The following is a 26,482-nucleotide window of genomic DNA, read 5'->3' as shown; positions in this document are numbered from 1 at the left end:
TCTTCTTGATGATTTGCTGGATCCTATTTGCCAATATTTTATTGAGGATTTTTGCAACTGTGTTCATTAGGGAGATCGGTCTATAGTTCTCTTTTATAGTTGGGTCTTTCTCAGGTTTTGGTACTAGAGTAATATTTGCTTCCAGGAATGACTTAGGAAGGATTGCTTCCCTTTCAATTTCATTGAATAGTTTGAGGAGTGTCGGCATTAGGTCTTCTTTATATTTCTTGTAGAATTCTGCAGTGAATCCATCTGGGCCTGGGCTCTTCTTGGTGGGCAAGGACCCAATTACATTCTCAATTTCATTAGCAGAGATTGGGTTATTCAACAGTTTTATATCCTCTTGATCTAGCTTTGGTACTTCATATGCTTCTAAGAATCTGTCTATTTCTTCTGTGTTATCAAACTTTTGAGAGTAGAGGTTTTCGACATAGGTGTTGATGATCCTCTGTATTTCTATTGGGTCTGTAGTGATTTCTCCTTTTTCATTTCTTATTGCATGAATTTGAGCTTTTTCTTTCCTTTTTTAATAAGGTTGGCTAGGGGCTTATCGATTTTATTTATTCTTTCAAAGAACCAACTCTTTGATTCGTTGATTCTTTGGATTGTTTTCTTAGTCTCTATTGCATTGATTTCTGCTCTGATTCTTATAATTTCCTCTCTTCTTTTGGCTTTGGGCTTGACTTGCTCTTCTTTTTCTAGCTGTTTGAGGTGTAGCATCAAGTTATTTACTTGTATTCGTTCTGTTTTCCTGATGTGGGAACTCAGTGCAATAAATTTTCCTCTCAGAACGGCTTTCATTGCATCCCACAGATTCCGGTAAGTTGTATCTGCATTTTCATTTTCTTTTAGGTATTGTTTAATTTCTTCTTTAATTTCTTCTGTGACCCACTGATTACTCAAGAGTGTGTTATTTAGTTTCCATGTGTTTGCGGAATTTTTGCAGTATCCTTTGTCATTAATTTCTAATTTCAGAGCGCTATGATCCGATAATATGCAAGGGATGATTTCAACTCTTTTGCATTTGCTTAAATATGTTCTGTGAGCTAATATATGGTCTATTTTAGAAAATGATCCATGTACTGCTGAGAAGAATGTGTATTCTGATGTTGTTGGGTGGAACATTCTGTATATGTCTATCAAACCCATTTGTTCACAGGTGTGATTCAGTTCTGTTATTTCTTTGCTCATTTTCTGTCTGGTTGATCTGTCCCTTGGTGTCAATGGTGTATTAAGGTCTCCTGTTACAATTGTGTTACTGATAATTTGAGTTTTCATTTCTGTTAATAATTGTTTTATATAACTGGGTGCTCTGGAGTTTGGTGCGTATATATTTAAGATAGTTATCTCTTCCTCTTGGAGTTTTCCCCTTACGAGTATGTAGTGACCTTCTTTGTCCTTTATGGTCATTGTTGGTTTAAAGTTCACGTTGTCTGCAAACAGAATGGCTACTCCTGCCTTTTTTTGGATTCCTGCTGCATGAAGAATTGTTTTCCATCCTTTGACTTTCAGTCTGTGAGTATCTTTCTGGGTTAGATGGGTTTCCTGTAAACAGCATATGGTTGGATTTTGTTTCTTGATCCATTCTGCTAGTCTGTTTCTTTTGATTGGTGCATTGAGACCATTTACATTAATGGTTATTACTGTTAAATGCCGGTTAATTGTAGGAATGTTATCTCTCTGCTGTTGCATCTTTATCTTTCGGTTCTGTTTAATTATTTGCTTTGCTTAGTGGTTTTTTCCTTTGTGTATCTAAACTGTCTTTCAATATTTTTTGCAGGGTTGGTTTGGTGTTCATGAAGTTCTTCAGCTGTTCTTTGTCATGGAAGTATGGTATTGCACCATCTATTTTGAATGATAGTTTTGCAGGATATATCAGTCTTGGTTGGAAATCATTTTGCTTTAGGATCTGGAATACTTCACTCCATGCTCTTCTTGACTTTATCGTTTGTGCTGAGAAGTCTGCTGTGATTCTGATAGGTTTTCCTTTATAAGTGATCTGTCTTTTCTCTCTGACAGCTTTTAATAATCTATTCTTGTGTTGGATTTCTGGGATGGTGACTATTATATGTCTGGGTGTAGTTTTATTTTGGTTATGACTGTTTGGAGTTCTATATGCTTCACTGATCCTGATGTCAGTTTCTGATCTCATGCTTGGGAAATTTTCAGCTATTACTTCTCTAAATATCCTCCTGACATCCTTCATGTTGTCTCCCTCTCTTTCATTAATCCCTATCATTCTTATGTTATTCTTCTTTGCATCGTCTTGCAGTTGTTGAATTGTTGTTTCCTGGTTCCTTGTTATTTTCAAAAGATCTTTCCTTTCCTGTTCACTAGCTGCAATCCTGTCTTCAAGGTCTGAAATTCTATCTTCACTTTCATTAAGGCGGTTTTTACAACTTTCAGTGGAGTTTTTTATTTCCTGTATATCTCTGTGCATCGGCATTATGTATTCTGTTTGTTTCTTATATTGCTCGTCTAGGGATTCTATCTTTTTGTTTAGTTCCTCCAATTTTTTATCTGTGTTTTCTTTAGATACATTTAGAATCTCTTTCATTTCTTTTATCATTTCTTCTTTTATCTGGGAGATTATTTCGAGTTTGAATTTCTTTAAAGCTTCCTGGAGTTGCTTGTCAATTTCAGTGGCTATTGTGTCTGATATATGAGGTGGATGGGATATATTTTCTTCTATATATATCGCTCCTAGGGTTTCTTGAGATGGGCTGGAGGTTTGAGGTTGTAATTTGGTCTTTCGTTTTGTCATTTTCCTATATTTCTGTGTTTCAAGTGTTACTTGAAAGCTTCCTCAGGATCTGTTGAAAATCCCCTTCTATGTTTGGAGCTACTGGGACTCTGGCGCCGCGCTACTCCAAGCCATTAGGCCTACAGAACCAGTGGCCCTCCTCTGCCTGCTCAGAACTCCGCAGTTCCAGACAAGCTGGGCCTCAGGGACACTGTGCGCCCACCTGCCCCTTGGAAGCTCCACAGTTCTTCAATCGCAGCCGGGTTAGGGTACTCACCACAGGCCGCAGTGCTTCAGGAACCTGTGGACCCTTCCTGGTTGCAGAGATATCCAGAGTCCTCCAGACACGCAGAGAGGCCAGTGAGGGCACCCCAGATCTGCCCAGCTCCTCCTCTGCAGACCTGTGGCCAGGCGCGGCAGCTAAACAGGCTGGGCTAGGCTGGTAGTGTGGGCCAGCCCACCTATTGGGAGCTCAGCAGGTCTCCAAATGAAGCCGGGAATGGGGAGGCTGATGTGGAAGCCTTAAACCCACCTCTCTCCTTCACTGCACCTGGAAGCCTAAGGGAACTCCAGCAGTCTGGGCGCAGAAATCCAGAGTCCTCCAGACACGCAGAGAGGCCAGTGAGGGCACCCCAGATCTGCCCAGCTCCTCCTCTGCAGACCTGTGGCCAGGCGCGGCAGCTAAACAGGCTGGGCTGGGCTGGTAGTGTGGGCCAGCCCACCTATCGGGAGCTCAGCAGGTCTCCAAATGAAGCCGGGAATGGGGAGGCTGATGTGGAAGCCTTAAACCCACCTCTCGCCTTCACTGCACCTGGAAGCCTGAGGGAACTCCAGCAGTCTGGGCGCAGAAATCCAGAGTCCTCCAGACACGCAGAGAGGCCATTGAGGGCACCCCAGATCTGCCCAGCTCCTCCTCTGCAGACCTATGGCCAGGCGCGGCTGCTAAACAGGCTGGGCTAGGCTGGTTGTGTGGGCCAGCCCACCTATCGGGAGCTCAGCAGGTCTCCAAATGAAGCCTGGAATGGGGAGGCTAATGTGGAAGCCTCAAACCCACCTCTCGCCTTCACTGCACCTGGAAGCCTGAGGGAACTCCAGCAGTCTGGGCGCAGAAATCCAGAGTCCTCCAGACACGCAGAGAGGCCAGTGAGGGCACCCCAGATCTGCCCAGCTCCTCCTCTGCAGACCTGTGGCCAGGCGCGGCAGCTAAACAGGCTGGGCTAGGCTGGTAGTGTGGGCCAGCCCACCTATTGGGAGCTCAGCAGGTCTCCAAATGAAGCCGGGAATGGGGAGGCTGATGTGGAAGCCTCAAACCCACCTCTCTCCTTCACTGCACCTGGAAGCCTGAGGGAACTCCAGCAGTCTGGGCGCAGAAATCCAGAGTCCTCCAGACACGCAGAGAGGCCAGTGAGGGCACCCCAGATCTGCCCAGCTCCTCCTCTGCAGACCTGTGGCCAGGCGCGGCAGCTAAACAGGCTGGGCTGGGCTGGTAGTGTGGGCCAGCCCACCTATCGGGAGCTCAGCAGGTCTCCAAATGAAGCCGGGAATGGGGAGGCTGATGTGGAAGCCTTAAACCCACCTCTCTCCTTCACTGCACCTGGAAGCCTGAGGGAACTCCAGCAGTCTGGGCGCAGAAATCCAGAGTCCTCCAGACACGCAGAGAGGCCATTGAGGGCACCCCAGATCTGCCCAGCTCCTCCTCTGCAGACCTGTGGCCAGGCGCGGCAGCTAAACAGGCTGGGCTAGGCTGGTAGTGTGGGCCAGCCCACCTATTGGGAGCTCAGCAGGTCTCCAAATGAAGCCGGGAATGGGGAGGCTGATGTGGAAGCCTCAAACCCACCTCTCTCCTTCACTGCACCTGGAAGCCTGAGGGAACTCCAGCAGTCTGGGCGCAGAAATCCAGAGTCCTCCAGACACGCAGAGAGGCCAGTGAGGGCACCCCAGATCTGCCCAGCTCCTCCTCTGCAGACCTGTGGCCAGGCGCGGCAGCTAAACAGGCTGGGCTGGGCTGGTAGTGTGGGCCAGCCCACCTATCGGGAGCTCAGCAGGTCTCCAAATGAAGCCGGGAATGGGGAGGCTGATGTGGAAGCCTTAAACCCACCTCTCTCCTTCACTGCACCTGGAAGCCTGAGGGAACTCCAGCAGTCTGGGCGCAGAAATCCAGAGTCCTCCAGACACGCAGAGAGGCCATTGAGGGCACCCCAGATCTGCCCAGCTCCTCCTCTGCAGACCTATGGCCAGGCGCGGCTGCTAAACAGGCTGGGCTAGGCTGGTTGTGTGGGCCAGCCCACCTATCGGGAGCTCAGCAGGTCTCCAAATGAAGCCTGGAATGGGGAGGCTAATGTGGAAGCCTCAAACCCACCTCTCGCCTTCACTGCACCTGGAAGCCTGAGGGAACTCCAGCAGTCTGGGCGCAGAAATCCAGAGTCCTCCAGACACGCAGAGAGGCCAGTGAGGGCACCCCAGATCTGCCCAGCTCCTCCTCTGCAGACCTGTGGCCAGGCGCGGCTGCTAAACAGGCTGGGCTAGGCTGGTAGTGTGGGCCAGCCCACCTATTGGGAGCTCAGCAGGTCTCAAAATGAAGCCGGGAATGGGGAGGCTGATGTGGAAGCCTTAAACCCACCTCTCTCCTTCACTGCACCTGGAAGCCTGAGGGAACTCCAGCAGTCTGGGCGCAGAAATCCAGAGTCCTCCAGACACGCAGAGAGGCCAGTGAGGGCACCCCAGATCTGCCCAGCTCCTCCTCTGCAGACCTGTGGCCAGGCGCGGCAGCTAAACAGGCTCAAACAATAAGTAATTCTAAACCTTCTTTTGAGTGAGCTATATTTGGATGGATTTGTTATTAATGTACATTTCAAAAATTGCGTGAAATTAATAGAATTCCAATAGTCCTGGTACAACACTATCAGCAACAGAAATAACCAAATTTCTTTATAAATTGCATTAGCATTGTAATTAATTTTCATCAGAGCTTTAACTATGAACATTTATTTTTGTAGTACTTGGGATAGAACCCAGGGCCTTCACATAGAGCTATACCTCTAACCTTTCTTTATTTTTTTTATTTTGAGACAGGGTTTCGTTAATTTGCTAAGTTGCCTAGCCTGGGCTTAAACTTGCAATATTCCTACTTCGGTTTCTCAGGGTGTTGGGATTACATGAATGTTTCACCTTCAGGGAGATTCATGGAAAGAACTCTGACAAGCACAAGTTTATGATATTTTCAAGATTGTATCACTGAAATGGGTAAGAATTCCCAGCACTCTAATGAAGAAACTTTCATAAAAGTGCTAACACAACATCAAGCAGAACAATAACCTAAATATGAATAAAATGATTTGTCAAATCTATATGCTAAAACAACTGGTTATGAAATTAAGCTATGAAGCTTAAATGAACATCGTGAGATTTATCCAAGTCAGATTATCTATAATTATCCATTTAATAAATAGTGCTAACTACTTGAATTCAAGAAACAAAATTTATGTTTAAGAGGATGTAAATCTACTGTTAAATGTGGACTAATGGGGAACCTAGATGGTTACCTGCCCTTTTCTATCTTTAACTCTCCCATTATTAAAATATCTGTATTTCATGACTCATGATGGAAGACATATAAATGATAAAAATTATAAAAAAATGTTTGTATAGCTCCTATAAAATTTCTAAAATGGTTTATAATAACTGGATGATCAAAGTCATAATTCTGGTAAGATGACAAAAACCTGAAGTGATAAATTTCTGGCGCATGGTAGATTATCTGAACATTTAGATGAATTTTATTTAACTGCCACCCTCAACACATGTTTTCTGATGTAATTCAACAATGCAAGCCTTTCATGCTAAAGCATATTTTCAGCAGATGAAAGAAGCCCTTTGTGACCCTCTATGTAATGTCAACTCAACCCCTGACAATCTAGAACCCAGAAATTGGATCTTCTGTAAATGACCATCAGCATAAGACAACCCTTAGATCCCATTGTGAGGGATCAAAAAATTTCTCACTGTTCACATGAAAGCAAAGCTTCAGGGTCTAAAGTATTAGAAGCACATCTAACTAAAATAAGCTCTTCAGACTCCTGGAATTATACACCTGTTGGAAATTTAAAATAAGCTGGCTAGGGAATTTTACCCCAGAAGTAAATAGTATCCTTATCATGAACAAATTTTCCAGGATCAAAGATCAAGCCTTCTCTGCTGTCATGAAAGCCTCTTTTTAACTTCTGTCCAAAGCTCTTCCCTTCCATGCAGTAAAAACCATGGGACCATAATCTATACATGGCTTTAGGAAAGGTAATGCTCTAGTAAAGAAAAACAGAGTTCACAGGCAAATGTCCCCAAATCTGAAAACAATTCTATTAAGAGCAATGCCTCTTTTTGTTCCCAGTGAAAGTCACCCTGAAACAACAAAGAAAGAGCAAAAAGCTATCATTCCATGGTAGTCTATCCATCACTGTGACTTGCTTTCCTACATTCACTGGAAATGGTATCTTGACATTTCCAATTAATAAGATAATTGCTGGCAAGTATACAAAATCTATAAAAATGAAATCTGCAGAAGTCCTGGAACTATCTATGCAGGCATGAAAAACTGCTTATATTATGTCACTGGATTAAATTCAATAAGATCATTTTATATTAAATGTAATTACTACCCTTTCAGCATGCTACAAACAGACCTCACACCAAAAAGAAGTTTTTCACTGGATCTCACTCAGGAGGTATGCAGATTAATGGGTGGACAAATTTAACTGACATCCGCTTGAATACCACTAAGGGTCTGTGGAAAATTTGTTTGCTCTCTTGTGCCTCCTCCCTTGTTCAGATCTTGCTATTTGGTCAGCTCACTCCTGCCTTCCAAATAGCTTTGTCTGAAAGTTCCCATAACACCTCCTATATGCAGAGGCCAAAACAACCAGTGCCCAGAATTAGTGCCAAGCCTGACACTGATGAAGAAAAGTTAATTTCCACTGAGGAAAGGTTTCATTGGCCACTGGGGGCTCGCTCTTGGAATTTGAAACCAACTCATAAATTAGGGGGAAACCTTGGATTTTGTAGTCAGTTGGACTTCTCAATGGTTCATATAGGTGGATGCCACTTTCCAAAAGTAAGATGAGAACATTTGTGTTCAGCCAACACATTTAATAGAGCACCTCCCAGATTTAGATACCTTCTTGCTCATATCAGGGTTGTATATGTGCTTTTAAATGGAACTATGTTCCAATTTTCTTTCCCATAATTTTATCACCACAGCAGGTTTGTTAAAATGTGACTACTGAGACACATCCAAAAGGGTACTTTAATAATGTCTTAGGTGTCCCTCAAGTTAGTCAAACTGACAAACAAAATTAACCATCACAATTATTATTATTATTATTGTATAAATCAGGTGAAAGAGACTCCAACTTCATCCAGAAAGATTCATTGTGGAATTGTACAAGAAATTCAAAGGGGATTTAATGCTGACACTCCTCAAACACTTCAATGAAATTGAAGAGGAAGCAATTCTCCATAACTCATTCCTGGAAGCAAATATTATTCTAATACCAAAAACTGAGAAAGACCCAAACAAAAAAGAGAACTACAGGCCAATCTCCCTCATGAACATAGATGAAAAAATTCTCAAAATGTTGGCAAACAGAATGCAGCAAATCATCAAAAACATTATACACCATGATCAAGTGAGATTCATTCCAGGAATGCAGGGATGGTTCAACATGTGCAATACAATAAATGTAATCCACCATATCAATAGAGCCAAAAATAAGAACTACATGCTCATTACTATAGATGTAGAAAAACTTTTGATAAGGTCCAACACTTATTCATGGTAAGAACTTTACAGAAAATTGGAATAGATGGTCTTTACCTCAATATAATAAAAGCCATCTATGACAAACCAACAGCCAGCATCATATTAAATGGCCAAAAACTGAAAGCCTTTAGCCTAAAATCAAGAACAAGACAAGGATGACCATTATCACCACTCCTATTTAATATAGAGCAATTAGACAAGAGAGAGAAATAAAAGGAGTAAGGATAGGAAAAGAAGAAGTTAAATTATCTTTATTTGAAGATGACATGATACTCTACAAAGAAGACCCCCAAAAATCCATTGAAAGACTCCTAGGTACAATACATAAATTCAGTAATATAGCTGGATACAAATTCAATACTCAAAAATCAATAACATTTCTATACACTAACAACAAAATCACTGAGAGAGAAACAAAAGAAGCCACATCCTTTACACCAGCATCCAAAAACTGAAATATTTAGGAATTAATCTAAAAAGAGAAGTAAAAAATATATTCAGGAAAAATTATAATACCCTGAAAAAAGAAATCAAATAGGACCTCAGAAAATGGAGAGACACCCCTTGTTCATGGATAAGAAGAACAAGCATTGTGAAAATGGCCATACTCCCAAAATTGTTATACAGATTTAATGCAATCTCAATCAAAATACCACTAGACTACCTCATAGATCTAGAGAAATCACTCCTAAAATTCATCTGGAACCAGAAGAGTCCTAGAATAGTAAAGGCAATTCTAAGCAGCAAAGGCAAGGCAGGAGTCATCACAATTCCTGACTAGAAGTTATACTACAAAGCTACTGTAATAAAATCAGCATATTATTGGAATAAAAACAGACCTGAAAATCAATGTAATAGATTAGAAAATACAACTACAAACAAAATCAGCCGCTTTATCATTGATAAAAGGGCCAAACACATCCACTGGAAGAAAGATGGTCTATTTAATAAATGGTGCTGGAAAAATTGGCTGTCCATGTGCCAAAAACTAAAACTACACCCAGGCCTATCACCATGTACTAAACTAATGTCTAAATGGATCAAAGATCTAAATATTAAAACAGAAACACTAAATCTGTTGGAAGACAAAGTAGGCAAAAATCTTGAAGACATAGGGATAAGTAGAGAATTCATGAACAAGAATCAAACTGCACATGGAACACTTCAAAGAATCAATAACTGAGATCATGTCCTATGATGTCAAAAGAAATCTCCAGCATAGTGAAAAGAAAGCCCACAAACTGGGAAAAAAAATCTTAGTGAACTGTCCCTCAGAAAAAGGACTTCTGTCTAGAACATATAAAGAATTTTAAAAAATCAGATCCCCAAAATTCAAAGATCCATTCCAAAATGGGCATCTGAGATGAATACACAGTTCTCAGATGAAGAAATACAAATGGCAAATAAATACATGAAAGAATGTTCAGCATCATTGGTCATTAGAGAAATGCAAATTAAAACATCCCTGAGATTCCTTCTCACTCCAAAAATCATTGCCAGGATAAAGAAAACTATCATCAACAAATGCTGGAGAGCCTGCAGGGAAAAAGGAACACTTCTGTAGTGTTGGTGGGAGTGCAGACTGGTACAACCATTGTGGAGGTCAGTCTGAAGATTCCTCAAAAAGCTAGGATTGGAAGTCCCATTTGACCAGGTATTCCACTTCTGGCCATATTCCCAGAAGAACTGAAAACATCATACCACAATGATACATGTGCACCCGTGTTTATAGCAGCTCAATTTGTAATAGCCAGATCTTGGAAACAACCTAAATGCCCATCAACTGAGGAATGAATAAAAATGGTGTGGTATTTTTATACAATGGAGTACTACTTAGCTATAAAAAATAATCACATTGAGATATTTATAAGTAAATGGATGCAACTCAAGACCATACTACTAAGTGAAATAAACCAAACTCACCTGTGTAAATACAGTATATTCTCCCTAGTGTAAGAAATGGTAAGAGTACATAAGAGAGAAAATACTCAGTAAATACAGTGAAATGATAAGAATTTACTTAAAGGGGAAAATAATATCTCAAGAAAAATGAGGAAAAAGAAAAAGGGAAAAGAAAATATATCTATAATTATATAAACACACAAGATAGCTAAAATGATTGTGCTACAAATTCTATAAATTCTTGGAACAAAACAGTTAACATTCATAGGATTGGATCAACAGTGCATATTATTTTATGTTGATCTGAGGAACTCTTGAAGATCATTATGTAAAATAACAATCTTAGTTATGCTCATACCACCTTGTTTTGAAGGCCTATATTGTCAATGTTTTGGGCTCTTTGCTATTGTTGTTTATTTGTCTTTTTTGTTTTGTGTTTTTCTAGGAATTTGTTTTTTTTTCCCTGTAATACAGAAAGAATAGGTATACATGTAGAGACTCATATATGCATAGAACTTCTCCTAAACAATTTATGAGAATTAATTATATAATGTTTGATGAAATGAACAGCTACTTTGAAGAAAAAGAGACACTAAGGTATCCAGTGCTGATTCCGTAGTGTCATGCTGTGAAATCCAGCAATACTGTTATTCTTTCTTCAGAGTGATTTTAGTCTGTTTTGTTTTAATTTTAGCATACATGAATGTATGGATAGCTATTTGAAGAAAACGAGAGACATTATGGCAGCCATTGTTGATTTCCCTCTTGTCTGGTTTTGAAGCCCTAAAATGCCTTCATCATCCTGTTCTGATCATTTTAATACTGCTTTGTTTTGTATGAATTCATTGTGTGTGAAGATTTAGACAACTATTTAGAAGAAAACAAGAGGATATGATAGTGAAGATCTCCTGTTGTATTGCTTTGAAATCTGTGTCTCTTACATTGTTTTCTTCTGATCTGTTTTGTTCTGTTTAATTTTAGCCTCTTTAAAATTAAAAAAACAAAATGTAAGAAAACTCAGTGAAGTAGAAATCTTTTTTTTTTTCTATTTTCAAAAGCACCTCTTCTTTCCTGAAGTTTTGCAATACTTAAGATGAAGAGCAGTAAGGTACTCCCAATAGCTTTTATTTGTTGAAGATTAAATTGTTCTGTATCTTAAAAACAAAATACTAACACTGCTGTTTTTTGAGACATAGCCATGGGACACACTGCAGAAATTTTTCAAGGCTAAGGATCACATGATGTGCCTGCAGCTAGAATTAGTTTGCAGGTATTCTGAGGGGTAGATTGCATGCTGGCCTATGCCACCGTTTTCTTACTATGAATTGTACTACCAGGAATATTAACCATAAAAATGGTTCCTTCCTTAAATCAGGCCACTTCACACTGAACTATGATCCTCATTTGTCATCATGCCCTGAAGAAAGACTACAGCCAATTGGGCTTTAATACTGTTGAGCTATCTTTATTACCTGAACTTTGAATTATTTGATTTTTATTAGTTTGCTTCATGGCAACTTCTGTTGAGTAGTATTTTTTAGTTTCTTAGCATTATCCTATGGGTATCCATTATAATAATCTCCCTTATATATAGCATCTTCTCAAGGATGCCTACTTGCTCATATATTGTCATCCTTTGCACATTAGATGGTCTCATTGCAGTTGGAATATCAAAAACATGAAGAAAACATAAAGAATAATTCAGCTAGTTTTACATTGTGAATTGTAAATTCCATATGAAGACCAAATAAATCCCATTATGATAGTGATAGAAAGTGGTGTCATTACAGAAGGTCTTGAAATTGAGAGACTGACAAAAGGGAGAAAGTGCTAAATTAAATTTCATCTAAAGCCATTTCTGTCTGTAATAGAGTACAATCTCACTTTAATTTGTAAACAAAATGACACCTAACTTGAGAATGCAGTAGTTCTCCTGTACCAATAGTTTTCCCTTCCACAGTTTCAGTTAACTGCAATCAACTGCTTTCTATGGTCTGAAAATATTGAATGGAAAGTTCCAGGAATAAAAATCTCATAATTTTAAATAACTTTTATTATGGTATATTGTCATAACTGTTTTATTATTAATTATTATTGTAAATCTCCTACTGTGCCTAATTTATAAATTAAACTTTACCATACATAGCTATATAGAGGAAAAAACATAGCAATATAGAGTTTGGCGCTACCTGTGGTTTCAAACATACGCTAGAGATTTTGGAACGCATCCCCGTAGACAAGGAGAATATTATTGTAGTTACTATATTCTTGTAACAAGTAACCAAGTCTTGACCAGTAATATCAGCTAAGCCTCAGCCAAACTCCAGGCTGAAAACTAAAGACATGTCCATATAACACATAGAGCAAGCTGTAACCAATAAGGTAATTTTTGTACATTACTTACATGTTCTGTCTACAAAATACTTTCTGCTCACGTTGCTACATGAAACTTTCTGAACCTCTTCTGTTTCTGAGGGCTGCCTGATTCATGAATTACTCTTTGCTTAAATAAAGAGTTTAACTTAGTCCTAAGTTTAAGTTACCTAAAATTTTTAAGCTTTTAAGAACTATTTTTATGCATAAAAATTCAAAAATAATTTTAATAGTTTTAACCATTTTAATAACATATAAGTAAAATTTGAAAGCATTAAAGCTTCAATAAAATGTTGATAAAAACCAGGTTTTAACCAAAGATGATAATGTCTACATATCATTAAATAAGAGATCATGGTAATCTGGCCTAGAGTGAGAGTTATTAAATTGTAGCCCACAAGCAAAATCCTGCCATTTGTTTTTGTAAATAAACTTTTACTGAAACACCTCCACACAATAATTTATGTATTGTTTGTGGTCTATGGTTGTTTTTGCTCTATAAAGGTAGAACTGAGTGGCTATAAAGACTATATCTGTTTCATAAAGCTTAGAATATTTTCTATCTGACCCCAACAGAAAAAAAAATTGTCAACCCCTGGTTGGATTGTTAATGGTGCAGGTAGGGACAAATAGGTAAACAGGTTATATTTTGCAAGCAGAACAGGACAAAACTTGGTGTGTTTGTGAAACAGAACACTAGAGTGGCTGGAACACAAAAGGACCCAGATAATACTGCTTCTATTTTATTTTCTAGCACATTTGTACCTGGATTTTTATTCTTTAATTAATTCATTTCACAGATATTTTTTAAACTCTATTCCATTCAAGACAATATATGAGCTGCTATAAACACACATGCAGAGGAAACCAACAAGTAAACAATTACAACAGTTATTAACAATAAGTGCTAAATAAAATTGAGGCTTGAAAGAGGATAATTGATTCAAAGAAGATAAAAAAAATTTGTCCCACTGCCCATTCAGTATTTGACATTTCATGTCACTTTCCTCAAATTGTAATTGTTCATACCTTCTCTACTTTGGTTATTAAAATGTAATAACATCATAACAGCTAATATTCATTGACAGTGTGCCAGGCATGACCAAATGTTTTACACACAGCATCTCATTTAATTTTCACAGTCCTCCAAGATAGATAGCATTATTTTCCCAAATTGTGAAATAAGAAATTTAGAGTCAGGAGCCAGGGATTTAGCTCAGTGGCACAAGTGCCTGCCTGGCAAGCGCAAGGTCATGAGTTCGATCCCCAGCACCGAAAAAAAAAAAGAAAAGAAATTTAGGGTCAAAGAAATAAGAACTGTGAGAGTAATAAAACCCAAAATGTGTAAATGTTATTGTAAAAAAGAGAGGAAAGAAAGTGCTCTAAATGACACAACTGCAAGTGTGTTTAGGTGTGTAAGATGGATGACCATATTACTAAGTTTTTGTTGGATCATTGAACACAACTGTTTGCAGTCTCACTGTTTGAATGCCCACTTTGTATGCTTAATTTTGTAACTTGAACAACTATTTCTAAGATGACAATATGTAATCTATTAACTAGTGAATTCTGTTTATTTTTTTTGAAATTATGTATTACTTGTACCCTTTTACTTTTTAGTTTTGTTTTGTTTTCTTTAAATAAAATTTTAAAAAAAAATGAGGTCCTTTGCCAGTTTTGTGTGTGCTTCACAAAAGTATCACTCAAGGTAACTACTTTTTTTGACTCCTGTGCTCTGCCTTACTGCTGATGCCTTATTTTGAAATCATTCTTACTGAATAGTATCACCCATCAAAGGCACTACTACCTAATTAATATTAAGCAATGTCTAGGCCAAAGTCTTATGTCTAGAGCACCAGTGTTAGAATCCAACATATTGCTTCTTAGTTCAAAGCACTATTTATTATACTTTTCACTTGTGCTTGTATTACAGCTCCTGCATTAGGGTCTACAGCTGGATTACGTAAATTTGAATCTCAAGTCTGAAATTTAACCACTGTGCAATCCTGATAAAATTACTTAACCTATCTGTACCTTAGTTGACTTATCTTTAAAGTAAGGATAATAATATTATCCTCCTTAAATATTTATTATAAAATATTTAGTCCAGTGTTTGGCATATAATACAAGTTTAATCAACTATTAGTTACTCTTAGTAAGCCAAGTGACTTAATTTTCTGACAACAAACATGCTTTATCAATCTCTTCTTTCTGAGTATTCTGTATTTGTCTATGGACCCTCACCTTTACTGATGTCATTTACTCTAATTGATACCGTCAAGCTCCTTTCTATTACTGGATGTTGGATCATGCCGTTCTATCTGTCTGGAATGTTCTTCCTTTTCTCATTTACCTGCCCCAATCCTATTTGTTATTTAAATGTAAGGTTATAAGGGCACGAGTATTTCTGGGTTTTGTCTATCATTTTTATTGAGAACTTATTTATAAAATCTGACATACAGTAGGCATCCATTAATGTTTATTGCATAAATGAATACTTACCTTCCAGATTAAATCTAGGTTCACAGTATTCAGTTATTCATCTTAACACCAACTTACATTTTGGCTATAAACTTTTGTCTACTTACTGGTTCTAGGCAATTCTTAAAAATACTCCCTAAATATCTGCACACCGTATACCCTATAGTTGGAAAATAAACATGCAAAATAGAGGTTTTCTTTTCTCAAGAAGGTATATGTTCATTGGAGGGTAGAAACATGTTAAAGTGAAATTATAATCCAGAATAAGTGATATACTCGAGGCACGTACTGGATCCATTTAGTATATCAGACCACAGATAATGAGAACACAAATTTATCGGGGAATGACAGTAAAGGAACCACAGAGGAGGGTAACACATGAAAATTGAGTAAAAATGACGAACAGTGATTTTTTTAGATAAAAAAGTATGGGTAGCCTATCTTCAGCAGAATTCCATGTTAAACATGTGAAAGAAGTAATAAAAGCTCTTCAGAGTGGAGGATTTTTTCTTCTATTATGATTTTTACAAACCATTTCCTATATTACCTTTTTGACATTAGAGTAATATTTTTTATCTCTAATAGCTACAATACTGTACAATTTCCTACTTTCGATAGCTATATATTTTCTTCTTTATTTTTGTTCTCAGTGTTTTTCTTTTGCCTTGAATTTCCACAGCACATTCTATTTCAGTACATTTTACATGCATAAGTGCTAATTTTTAATGTTTTATTTCCTTCTAATATTAGCACTGTACCTGTATCTTAAATTCAAGGTGCTCAACTTAATGAGAACCCAGTAGCTAGTGGTATGTGATGTTATTAACTTCTAGAAAGTGGCGGGTCTTGAAGCAATTTTAGTTCTAGCAAACCTCAATAAGCCGCCATACATAGAACGTAATGTGGATACTTCAGAAGTGCTCTGATGTGGCACACAGGCTTCTGAGGTTTTTACATGCAGTGTATACAGCATTATGGGCTTATCTTTTCTCCTCCCTGGGCCTGTGCTTACAATCTGTTCAAGGAGGGCTACTCAGTAGACCAGCTCACAGATCCAATCCTTACGGGTCCGAACGCTTAAGAGGCCTCCAGCAGGATAGGTATTAGGCAAGCAAGGCACCCGTTCCATAGGCCCGGAAGGAGCGGGGCGGGGCCTCCAGGCTAGCGGCAGAACCCAAACAGGCTGGGGGAGGGGAGCTCAAACTCCACAGTTTCGGTGAAAAAGCAAAGGTCGCGCTAGTCTACACATCAAGGCCTTCCTTGCTTATATTTCCTCCCTCCTGGCAGAGTTGTGAGTCGCGACCTCGGCACAGGTAGGTTACGGCTCATGGATGGGGAAAGGGTGTCCTAGGTGAATGGGTTTGCCGAGGCAATCGTTTTTCGGGCCTGGTGCAGTGAGACAGCTGCTCCTACCCAGTCTGCTCAGATCCAGAGCGGTGGTACTCACCTTAACCCTGATGGAGGAAGACATTCCTGCCTTGTCGCAGGGCTGTCGTCATGGTTTGTGCCATTCGCACGACAGGATCCGTCTAGAGATCAGAGTGGGGCTAGATGGGCCTAGCACTCAGGAAGAGCCGGAACAAGCTAGCCTTGGGACTGACGCGCAGTGTACATTGTTTCAAACGCTATAGGACCTTCCAGTCCTGTATGTGTCACTCATTGGTGTCTGTATTTCAACTCTTCGGTACCTTCTTTGTGCCTCGCTTTGCTCAGCTGTGAAATCAAAGGATAAATCGTCTTTTTACAAGAGTTTTGCAGCACTGATTTCTTTCGTTCTCCACTAATGTTATCTGACCAGATTTTACCCTTTGTTTGTCCCTCCAGAGGAAAGCTGCCTAGGAAGTGAAAGAATAGTGAATGAGGGAAGTTAGGCTCCAAAGACCTCTACTGAGAAAGTAACTCCAAAAAGCCTTTTAATATTATTACAAACGACATTCATTCATTAATTGTCAACTCTGAAACTAATGTTCTTGTGAATGCTCTACAATTAAAGATTTTAACTAAATGACTGCAGAAATGTTCTGCATTGAATGAACAAAGTACAGTAAACAGTGAATAAATGTCTCATGATAAAAGAGTTGAATGATTGTATAACTACTGAAAGAAAAACTTGAGCTCTCATATTTAGACACAAGTCCGTAATCCACACTCTTACAGTGGTCTTTTACAGTTTTTCTTAGCTTGTTATTGATCCATGAGAAAACACTGTACTAAAAATTATGTCAGTTGGTTTTACATTAGTTAACTCTAAAAACACATTATTTAAACAATATAGATCAGCACTGTATTGCTAACTTCCAATTCTTCCTAAGTGATAATGACAACTATATGATATACAAAATACTTTTACAACAACCATAAGAAGTAAATGTGGCTTTATCACAATACTTTAGGCTTTACTTTGTCTGATAACCAATATTATAAAAGGAATGTTCATTGCAGTGGTAGAGTCTGAGGTTTCTTTAGTGAACCCCTTTTAGTTTTTTATTTCTCAGATGTGTGAGCCAGGGCATATTTCCTTGTTTTGCTGTTTCGTATCAGGAACCACAAGTAGTTTGCCATCTCTGCTTATCAACAAGAGAACAGTAGTGAAATATCCAAAGTGGTCGCTGATGGTCTAAGATGCTCCTGGCAGCTGTTTTCTGCCTGCCAGAGATGAAGTGGGGTGGGGGACAGGACCAATAACCTCTTGGGTGACAGGAATCTCTTCCTTCCTGGAGGCAAGCTGAACATAGATTCACCAGTTGGCAATATTGTCATCCTCTTTGTATAATGCCAAATATCCCCCATGCTCTTATGGGCTGTATATGAACCTGCCATTGTCCTGTGTAGATTTTCAGGATAAGAGACTTGGGGAAACACAGCCTGTGCCATACCTCTAGGTTCTAGGCAAGGAGTACCTGATATAAACCTTGGTGTTCTTTTGGGTGAGGGAGGGACCTGATGATTGCTCAAGTAGCCTGAGGGAAATTGTGCTGGACATCTGTTGAACAGATCCTCAGGGTGAGTTTAGGACTAGTTTTTTGGCAGGACCCAGTGGCTTCTTTGTTTAACCATGTTTTATAACCTATGCATCTATCTTTGTTCTATTCCTCATACTTTGTTTGTTCACTCCAGAGACAATCAGTGAATGCCTCGGCTGTACCAAGATGCTGATCTTCTCGTTGCAATTTAGAGCACAGTGGCACACAGTACATTTGGGTGGACAATAGGTATTCAACCTTAAGCATGCTAGGTAGAAGACATCTGCACTCTCTGCCGCTGTCTGTATCTGATTAGTGGAAAGTCCTGTCACTTCCACATCATGAATATTTTAAAATGTCATCCAATTCTTACCCTCACAACTCCAAATTTCAAGCCAGCAATGTTTTATTTGTAGTTTTCACTTTAAAATACCAAATAATGGCCTGGCCCTCAGACCTCATCATCACCACCGCCATAAACATCAGACAACAGACTGATGAGCTCTGTATGACCCCTAAAAATCGTCAAGGGGATGAAATTTCTCTCTCTTGTTTCTTTCTTTGTACCTTTGCTTGTTTAAAATAATTCATCGAAATAACATTTACATATCATAAAATTGACCTGTTTTAATTGTGCACCACAAGGATTTTTAGTAAATTTGCCAAGTGGTGCAACCATTACTACAATCCCTATTAGACATTTCCATCATCTCAGTGCCATCTTCCTTGTCTGTTTACTGTCTATCCTCAACCCCTAATCTACTTTTTGTCTAATTGAATTTACCTATTCTAGACATTTCATAGAAATAGAATCATACAATATGTGGCCTTTCATGTCTAAGTTCTTAGGTCCACCGTTGTAGCTGGAATTGGTACTTAATTCATTTTCATGGATGACTAATACTCATGTGTATGGATAGACATCTTCTAATATACTCATCAGCTGACAGATATTTGGATTGTTTCCACTTTTTTGTGATTATAATACCACTATGAATGTTTGCGTAGTTTTTTGGGGAGGATATATGTTTTCATTTTTCTTTGATAGATAACTAGGAATTGAATTACTCAATCTTATTATATGACTCTATTATGGTTCAGTCATTACCCAAACTGTTTTTTAAAGAAACTTCACATCTTCATCAACATCTAGTATTTTCCCCTTTTATAAAAAAAAGAATATATAGCCAGTCATGTGAGTGTGAATAGCATGTGATTATGGTTTAGATTTGCATTTCCTTAATCGCTAGTTGAACACCTATTTGTATACTTGCTAGACATTTGTGTATGTTTATTGGTGAAAATATCTACTGAATATTTTTTAAATTGAAACATTTCATTCATGATTATTGAGATGTAAGTGTTCCTTATATAAAGTATTCTGAATGCAAGGCCTTTATTAGATAAATGGCTTAAAATATTTTCTTCCTGTGTATGGCATGTATTTTCATTTTCTCAATCATCTATGTCGAAAAGCAAACATATTGAATCTTTATGAAGTCCAATTTGTAAATTTTTTCTTTTTTCTTAACCCAATTAAGGTTTTCTCCTAAAAGTTTTACACTGTCATCTCTCATTTGTGTTTTGGTTACATTTTTAGTTACTTTTGTATATTGTAAGGTAAATTAATCTTTTCTTGTACATAATTATCTTATTTTCTCATCACCATTCATTGAAAAAAAATATCCTTTTGCCACTGAATTGCCTTGGGCCCTTCTTTGAAAACTGCTTGAAGGTTTGTGTCTCAACTTCATTTGTGTTCCATTGGTCTATATTCCAAGACAAACCCCATATTATCTTGAATGCTGTAGCTTTGTGGTAAATATTTAAATTGAAAGTGTGAGTCCTTGAAGTTTTAAACTTTTTTGTCTGTTCTGAGTTCTTTACAGTTTCATATAAGTATTAATTTTGATCTGTCAATTTCTATAAGTTAACATGCTTTCATTTTGATTGAGAATGTATTGAACACATATATCAATTATGGAAGAACTGCCATTTTAAAATATTGAAATTTTCAATCCTGAATTTGAAATGCCTCTCTGTTTATTGAGATCTTCGTTAATTTTATTTTTGGTTTTTGTTTTTTGTTTTTTTGGGTGCTGGACATTGAACTCAGGACCATGCCGGGCAGGCACTTTTGTTGCTGAGCTATATCTCCAGCCCTTAGATCTTTGTTAATTTTTCTCACCAATGTTTTGTAATTTTCAATGTGAAAGCCTTTCCTTTCTTTTGTTAATTTTATCCATACCAGAAGTAATCCAATTAGTGAACTAATTCAGTCATCATGCAAATAATCTAGTAGCACATTCCCGTGATTCAATCACACTTAAAAGCCACACTTATGAATGCATGAGGTTTTAGGGGAACATCTTGATAGAAACCATAGCAGATTATATTTACACTTGACTTTTCCATTGTTTGATGTATTTTTGAAATATCTCTTGGCTTTCTTATTCCATTCTTTCTTCCTTTACTACTTAACAAATTATTTGGTACACATTTGAGGTGTACATAATGATTACATTCATTGTTGTTATATGTACATGATACATCTTTTTATCCCCTCCTCTCTTCCCTCATCCTCCCGCCATCTCTTACTCCTCTTCTATATTTCTTTTTGTACAGGTTTGTTGTATATAATGATCACATTCCTTGTATGGATGTGGTATCTGTATAGAGCACATCACAATTCCCATCCATTTTCTCTCATTTCCCTCTCTTCCCTCCCCCCACTCTCCATTTCTTGGTTCCCTTTCCATAGGCTAAAGATTTATCTGGCTATTTCCTATTTTCAATCATTTATTTTGAACTTTATTTATATTTTAGGTTTCTCCAAAATATAAGAAACCATGTGATACCTAAACTGATGTGTCTGATTTATATCACATAAGATTATGGTCTCAAGGTTCATCCATTTTCCTATAAATGATTTGAGTTTATCCTTCTTTAAAGAAGAATAGTACTCCATTAAGTGTAAATACCTCACTTTTTTATCCATTCATCTGTAGATTGACATATAGGCTGCTTCCAAGATTTAGATATTATAGGACTGAGGATTTAGCTCAGCAGCTCAGGTGCTTGCCTGGTAAGCGAAATGTCATAAATTCAAATCCCGGTACCAAAAAAAAAAAAAAAAAGATTTACATATTATAAATTGTGCTGCTATAAACATAAGAATGCATGTATCACTGTAATACAATGTCTTTAACTTTCTAGAAAAGATACATAGAAAGGGAATAGCTGTATCAAATGGAATTTCTAATTTAGTTTTTTGAAGAATCTCCATACTGATTTCCATAGTACTTGTACTAGTATACACTTCTATCAACAATAAAGAAGGGTTGCCCCACTCCTGCAGCCTCCCCAGCACTTGTTACTATTTGATTTCTAGAAGACAGCCATTCTTTCTACAGTGAAATGGAATCTCAATGTTGTTTTAATTTGCATTTCTCTAATGACCAGTGATTCTGAGTACTTTTTATGTATTTATAAGCCATTTGTACTTCTTCTGAGAAGTGTCTATTTACTGGATCTTTTTTTTTTTATTTTTTACTGGATCTTTAAATTTGGGAAGTCTTAATTATTTGAGTTCTTTATACATAGTAGATATTATTCTTTGAAGGAACAGCTGGCAAAAAAATATTTCCTCTTCTGTAGGTGTCTGTTAACTCTGTTGTTTCCTTCACTGTGGAAAAGCTTTCTATTTTGATATGATCCCATTTATTATTGATATTATGTCTTGTGCAATTGGGTTTTGTTCAGAAAATCCTTGCCTAATCCTGTATCTTCAATAGTTTTAGCTATCTTGTCTTCCAGAAGATTAAGTGTGCCTGTTTTAATATTTAGATCCTTGATCCATTTTTATTTTATTTTAGTACATAGTGGAGAGATGTGAGTTTAGGTTCAATTTTCAGCACGTAGATAGCTAGTTTTCTCTGCACCATTTGTTAAGGTTGCCATCTTTCATCCAGCAAAAGTTTTTGGCCTTCTTTACAAGTATCAGGTAGCTGAGTGTCCTGGAGTCATTTCTACATCCTCTTTTTTGTTCCATTGATCCATAAGTCTGCTTCTTTCCAATAATGTGGAATATATCTTTGTAATATATCTTGAAGTGTAGGGTTGAGATTCTTTCTGCCTAGCTCGTGTTGCCCAGGATTGCTTTTGCTATTATAGGCCTCTTCTGGTTCTATATGAATTTTATGATTATTGTTTCTAGTTCTGTAAGAAATACTACTGGTATTTTGATTGAGATTGCATTAAATCTGTACATCAGTTTTGGAAGTATTGCCATTTTGACTGTATTGGTTCTGCCTATTCAGGAACAGGTGACGTCTTTACATTTTCTGATGTCCTCTTCAATCTCTATTTATAGGGTACTGAAGTTTTCATTGTAGAGGATTTTCATTTCCTTGATTAGGTTAATTCCTAGGTATTTAATTTTTCTGGATGCTATTGTGAAAGACATTGTTTCTCTGATTTCTTTCTTGGTGAGTTTATTATGGGTGTACAGGAAAGCTATTGATTTTTGAGTGTTCACTTTGTATTAGGCTATGATACTGCATTTGGGGATTAATTCTGGGAGTCTTTTGGCAGAATTTTTGGGTGTTCTATATAGAGGATCAAGTGATCTGAAAATAATGATAATTTATATTCTTTTTTATCTTAAAGCAAAAAATAAAACAAGTTCAAAACAATTAGAAGGTAACAATGGTTAATACATTGCATATTTTTATCTTTATTAGTTACTCAGAGTACAAGATATCTGCATTAAATTGTCCAAACAATATTAGCACAAACCTTTCTTTTCAGTGAAATAAAAGAAATTTAGTAGTATAACTATCTTAACTATCTTTTATAGATACAAAAACAGATAGACAGACCAACTGACAACTTTTCTTCAGCTTCTCACACTGGGGAGACAATATGATGTTTACACATGTGAGTCTGATTTATTTTACTTATCAGTATCGTCTCTAGTTGCATCCATCTGCCTATAAAAGTCTCAAGTTTATCCTTCTTTATGGCTGAGTAGTACTCCTTGTATAAAAATACCACTTGTTTTTTATACATTCCTCAGTCAGTGGGCATTTAGGTTGTTTCCAAAATCGGGTTGTTAAAAATTGTGCTGCTATAAACATGGGTGCACACATATCGCTGTATTATGATGTTTTTAATTCTTCTGGGAAGATTCCCAGAAGGGAAATAGCTGGGTTAAATGGGACCTTCCTTGAGGAACCTCCACGCTGGTTTCCACAGTGGTTGTACCAGTCTACACTCCAATAAGCAGTGGAGAAAGGTTCTTTTTTCCCCACAGCTCCTCTAGCAATTGTTATTGGTTTACATCTTGGTAATAGACATTCTTTCCAGGGTAAGGTGGAATCTTCGTGTTGTTTCAATTTGCATCTCTCAAATTACCAGTGATGTTGAACATTTTTCATATATTTATTTGCTGCTTGTATTGCCTGTTCTGAAATGTATGTGTTCATCTGAGATGCTCACTTTTGGATTGGGTCTTTAAATTTGGGAGGTCAGATTTTTTAAATTCTTTATATGTTTTTGATGGTAATCCTTTGTCTGAGAAATAGCTGGCAAACATTTTTTTGCACATTATGGGTTGTCTCTTCACTCTGTTGAAGGTTTCTCTTGCTGTACAAAAGCTTTTTAATAAAATGAGATTCCATTTGTTGACCCTTAGTGATAGTTCCTCCATGACTGGAATTTTATTCATAAAGTCTTTGCCTATACCAATGTCTTCAAGAGTTTTACCTATTCTGTCTTCCAGCAAATTTAATATCTCTGTTTTAATATTTAGATCTTTGATCCATTTTGATTTTAGCTTAGTGCAGGGTGAAAGATATGGGTCTAGTTTTAATCTTTGGCATGTGTAGAGCCAGTTTTTACAGCATCATTTATTAAAGAGGCTATCTTTCTTCCAGTTAATGTTTTTGGCACCACCTTTATTAGAGATAAGGTGACTTAATGTGTCGGGAGTTCTTTCTGCATCTTCTAATCCGTTCCATTGATGTTTGGGTCATTTTGTGTTTTTGTTTGTTTGTTTTTGCCTGTACTATGCTGTTTCATCACAGTAGCTTTGTAATTTAATTTCAAGTCAGGTATTTGTTGCTCAGAATTGCCTTTGCTATTCTAGGTCTCTTCTGATTCCAGATGAATTTTAGGATTCTTATCTCTAGTTCTGTGAGATATGCTATTGGAATTTCTTCAGAATTGTGTTAAATCTGTATAACAGTTTTGAAAATATGGCTATTTTCACTATATTAGTTCTCTCTATACAAGAGCAAGGCATATCTTTCCATTTTCTAATATTCTCTTCAATCTCCTTTTTCAGAGTACTGTAGTTTTCACTATAGAGATTGTTTACATTCTTTGTTAGATTGATTCATAGATATTTCATTATCTGTATGCTATTTTAACAGGTATTTTTTCTCTGAATTCCCTCTCAGTGAGTTTATTATTCCTCTATAGGAAGGCTATTGATTTTTGAGTGTTAACTTTGTATCCATCTATGCTACTGAATTTGCTTATTCAATCTAGCAGATGTTTTTAAAGGAGAATAAAACAGAACAAAGCAGATCAAAACAGAACAATATGAACAACATAGGAGTTGAAAACAAGACAACAGGAAGTCAATAGTGACTACCATAATGTCTTGTTTTTTCAAAATAATTGTCCATATCTTCACACACAATAAACTTGAACAAAACAAAATAGTATAAAGCCAATCAAAACAAAAGAATGAAAGTATTATGGGCAATCATAACCAGACAATAGGAAACCAACACTGGATATCCTAATGTCTCTTGTTCTCTTCAAAATAGCTGTCCATACCTCACATATTTTGAAAGCAACTGAGAAGAATATGTATTCTGATATTGTGGGGTGGAACACTCTGTAGACATCTACTTAAATCCATTTGAATCAAAAGTTTGATTCAGTTCTATGATTTCATTGTTCTTGTCTAGTTGATCTGTCTTTTTGTGACAGTGGGGTATTGAAATCTCCCAATACAATTGTGTTAGCCCTTATTTGATTTTTCATGTCCCTTAATATTTGTTTTATATATTTGGATGCACTGATATTTGTTTCATATATACTTATGATTGTTATCACTTCCTCTTATATTTTTCCCTTTACAAGGATGTGGTTACTTTCTTTATCTCTCCTAGTCAGCCGTGGCTTGAAATTCATTTTGTCTGCAAGCATAATAGCTACCCCTGCTTTCTTCTGTGTTTCTTTCACATGGAGTATTGTTTTCCATCCTTTAACTTTCAGCCTATGAATTTCTTTTTGAATTAAATGTGTTTCTTGTATGTAAAATATTGTTGAATCTTGATTCTTGATCCATTCTGGCAGTCTGTGTCTTTTGACTGGTGAATTAAGTTCTATGTGCCAAATATACAACTTGTTTGTATTTCAAATTCTTTTTCTCTGCCAAAGAAGTTTTCTGTCATGATGTCTGTGAATAGTTTTATTAATATCATTCGTGGTATCTCCTACTTTTTTATTGACTCCAATCAATCCTAAGTTATTCTTCTTTGTCTCATTTAGCAGCTGCTGGCTTGATTTCTCATGGTCCCTTGCTATTTTTGAGAAATCTTTCTTTTCATGATCACTAACCACAAGTCTGTCTTCTATATCTGACATCCTGTCCTCACATTGGCTTAATCTGCTGTGGATCCTTTCAATGGAAATTTTATTCTCCTGGTGGATATCTACTTGAAACTGCCTTAGGGATTTCATTTGTTTCCTATGCTGAACATTCATGGCTTCTGTAATTTTCTTAAGCTACTCTATTTGTCTGTATCTGCTATAGAGTCACAAACCATGGTTTTCACTATGGACACCATCTTTGCAGTTATCTATGAAATCATTTCTTTTTTTATCAGTACCAGGGATCGAACTCACGACGGCATGCTTGCAAGGCAGGCGCTTATGCCGCTGAGCTAAATCCCCAGCCCCTGTGAAATCATTTCTGATTTGATTTTTTTCTAGAACCACATTCAATTGCATTGTTGTTACCACTTCCAGGTGGGTGGCTTTCAGATTATCCCACCGCATTACCACCTGAGTTTGCCATTGGTGGACTGGATGTCTGGAGTTGTATCTTGTTTAAATTTCTTCTCCTTTTCTTTTTTTAGTTTAATTCGTGGAGTAATGTTTATAAATTCCCTATGATGTGTTGCTTTATTG

At 37.3% G+C, this 26,482-nt stretch overlaps 2 protein-coding genes across 8 annotated transcripts in view; one reads left to right on the top strand and one right to left on the bottom strand.

The window, feature by feature from the left end:
* The window catches only part of Spry3 (sprouty RTK signaling antagonist 3), a 128,593-nt gene extending 111,518 nt beyond the window's left edge, over positions 1-17,075 (bottom strand). For 3 of the 4 annotated variants that reach the window (XM_023560414.2, XM_023560412.2, XM_063246643.1), the window contains exon 1: positions 16,759-17,074. The gene's annotated coding sequence lies outside the window, so the exon portion shown is untranslated. Of the gene's footprint in view, positions 1-16,758 lie in introns of all 4 variants that reach the window. The other variant, XM_063246644.1, reaches the window with a different exon arrangement.
* Tmlhe (trimethyllysine hydroxylase, epsilon) overlaps positions 16,461-26,482 on the top strand; it is a 122,461-nt gene continuing 112,439 nt past the window's right edge. Inside the window, exons 1-2 of one of the 4 annotated variants that reach the window (XM_063246640.1) lie at positions 16,468-16,624; positions 23,133-23,212. In XM_063246640.1, coding sequence (XP_063102710.1) covers positions 23,198-23,212 — 15 coding nt within the window. In that variant the 5' untranslated portion in view covers positions 16,468-16,624; positions 23,133-23,197. Of the gene's footprint in view, positions 16,625-23,132; positions 23,213-26,482 lie in introns of all 4 variants that reach the window. The other 3 variants (XM_063246641.1, XM_063246642.1, XM_063246639.1) reach the window with 3 other exon arrangements.

Source organism: Cavia porcellus, unplaced genomic scaffold (assembly GCF_034190915.1).
Source record: "Cavia porcellus strain 051 isolate PalLab524CR breed Dunkin Hartley unplaced genomic scaffold, mCavPor4.1 scaffold_3, whole genome shotgun sequence".
NCBI classification, from domain to species: Eukaryota; Metazoa; Chordata; class Mammalia; order Rodentia; family Caviidae; genus Cavia; species Cavia porcellus.
This window is presented reverse-complemented; position numbering and strand designations above follow the sequence as displayed.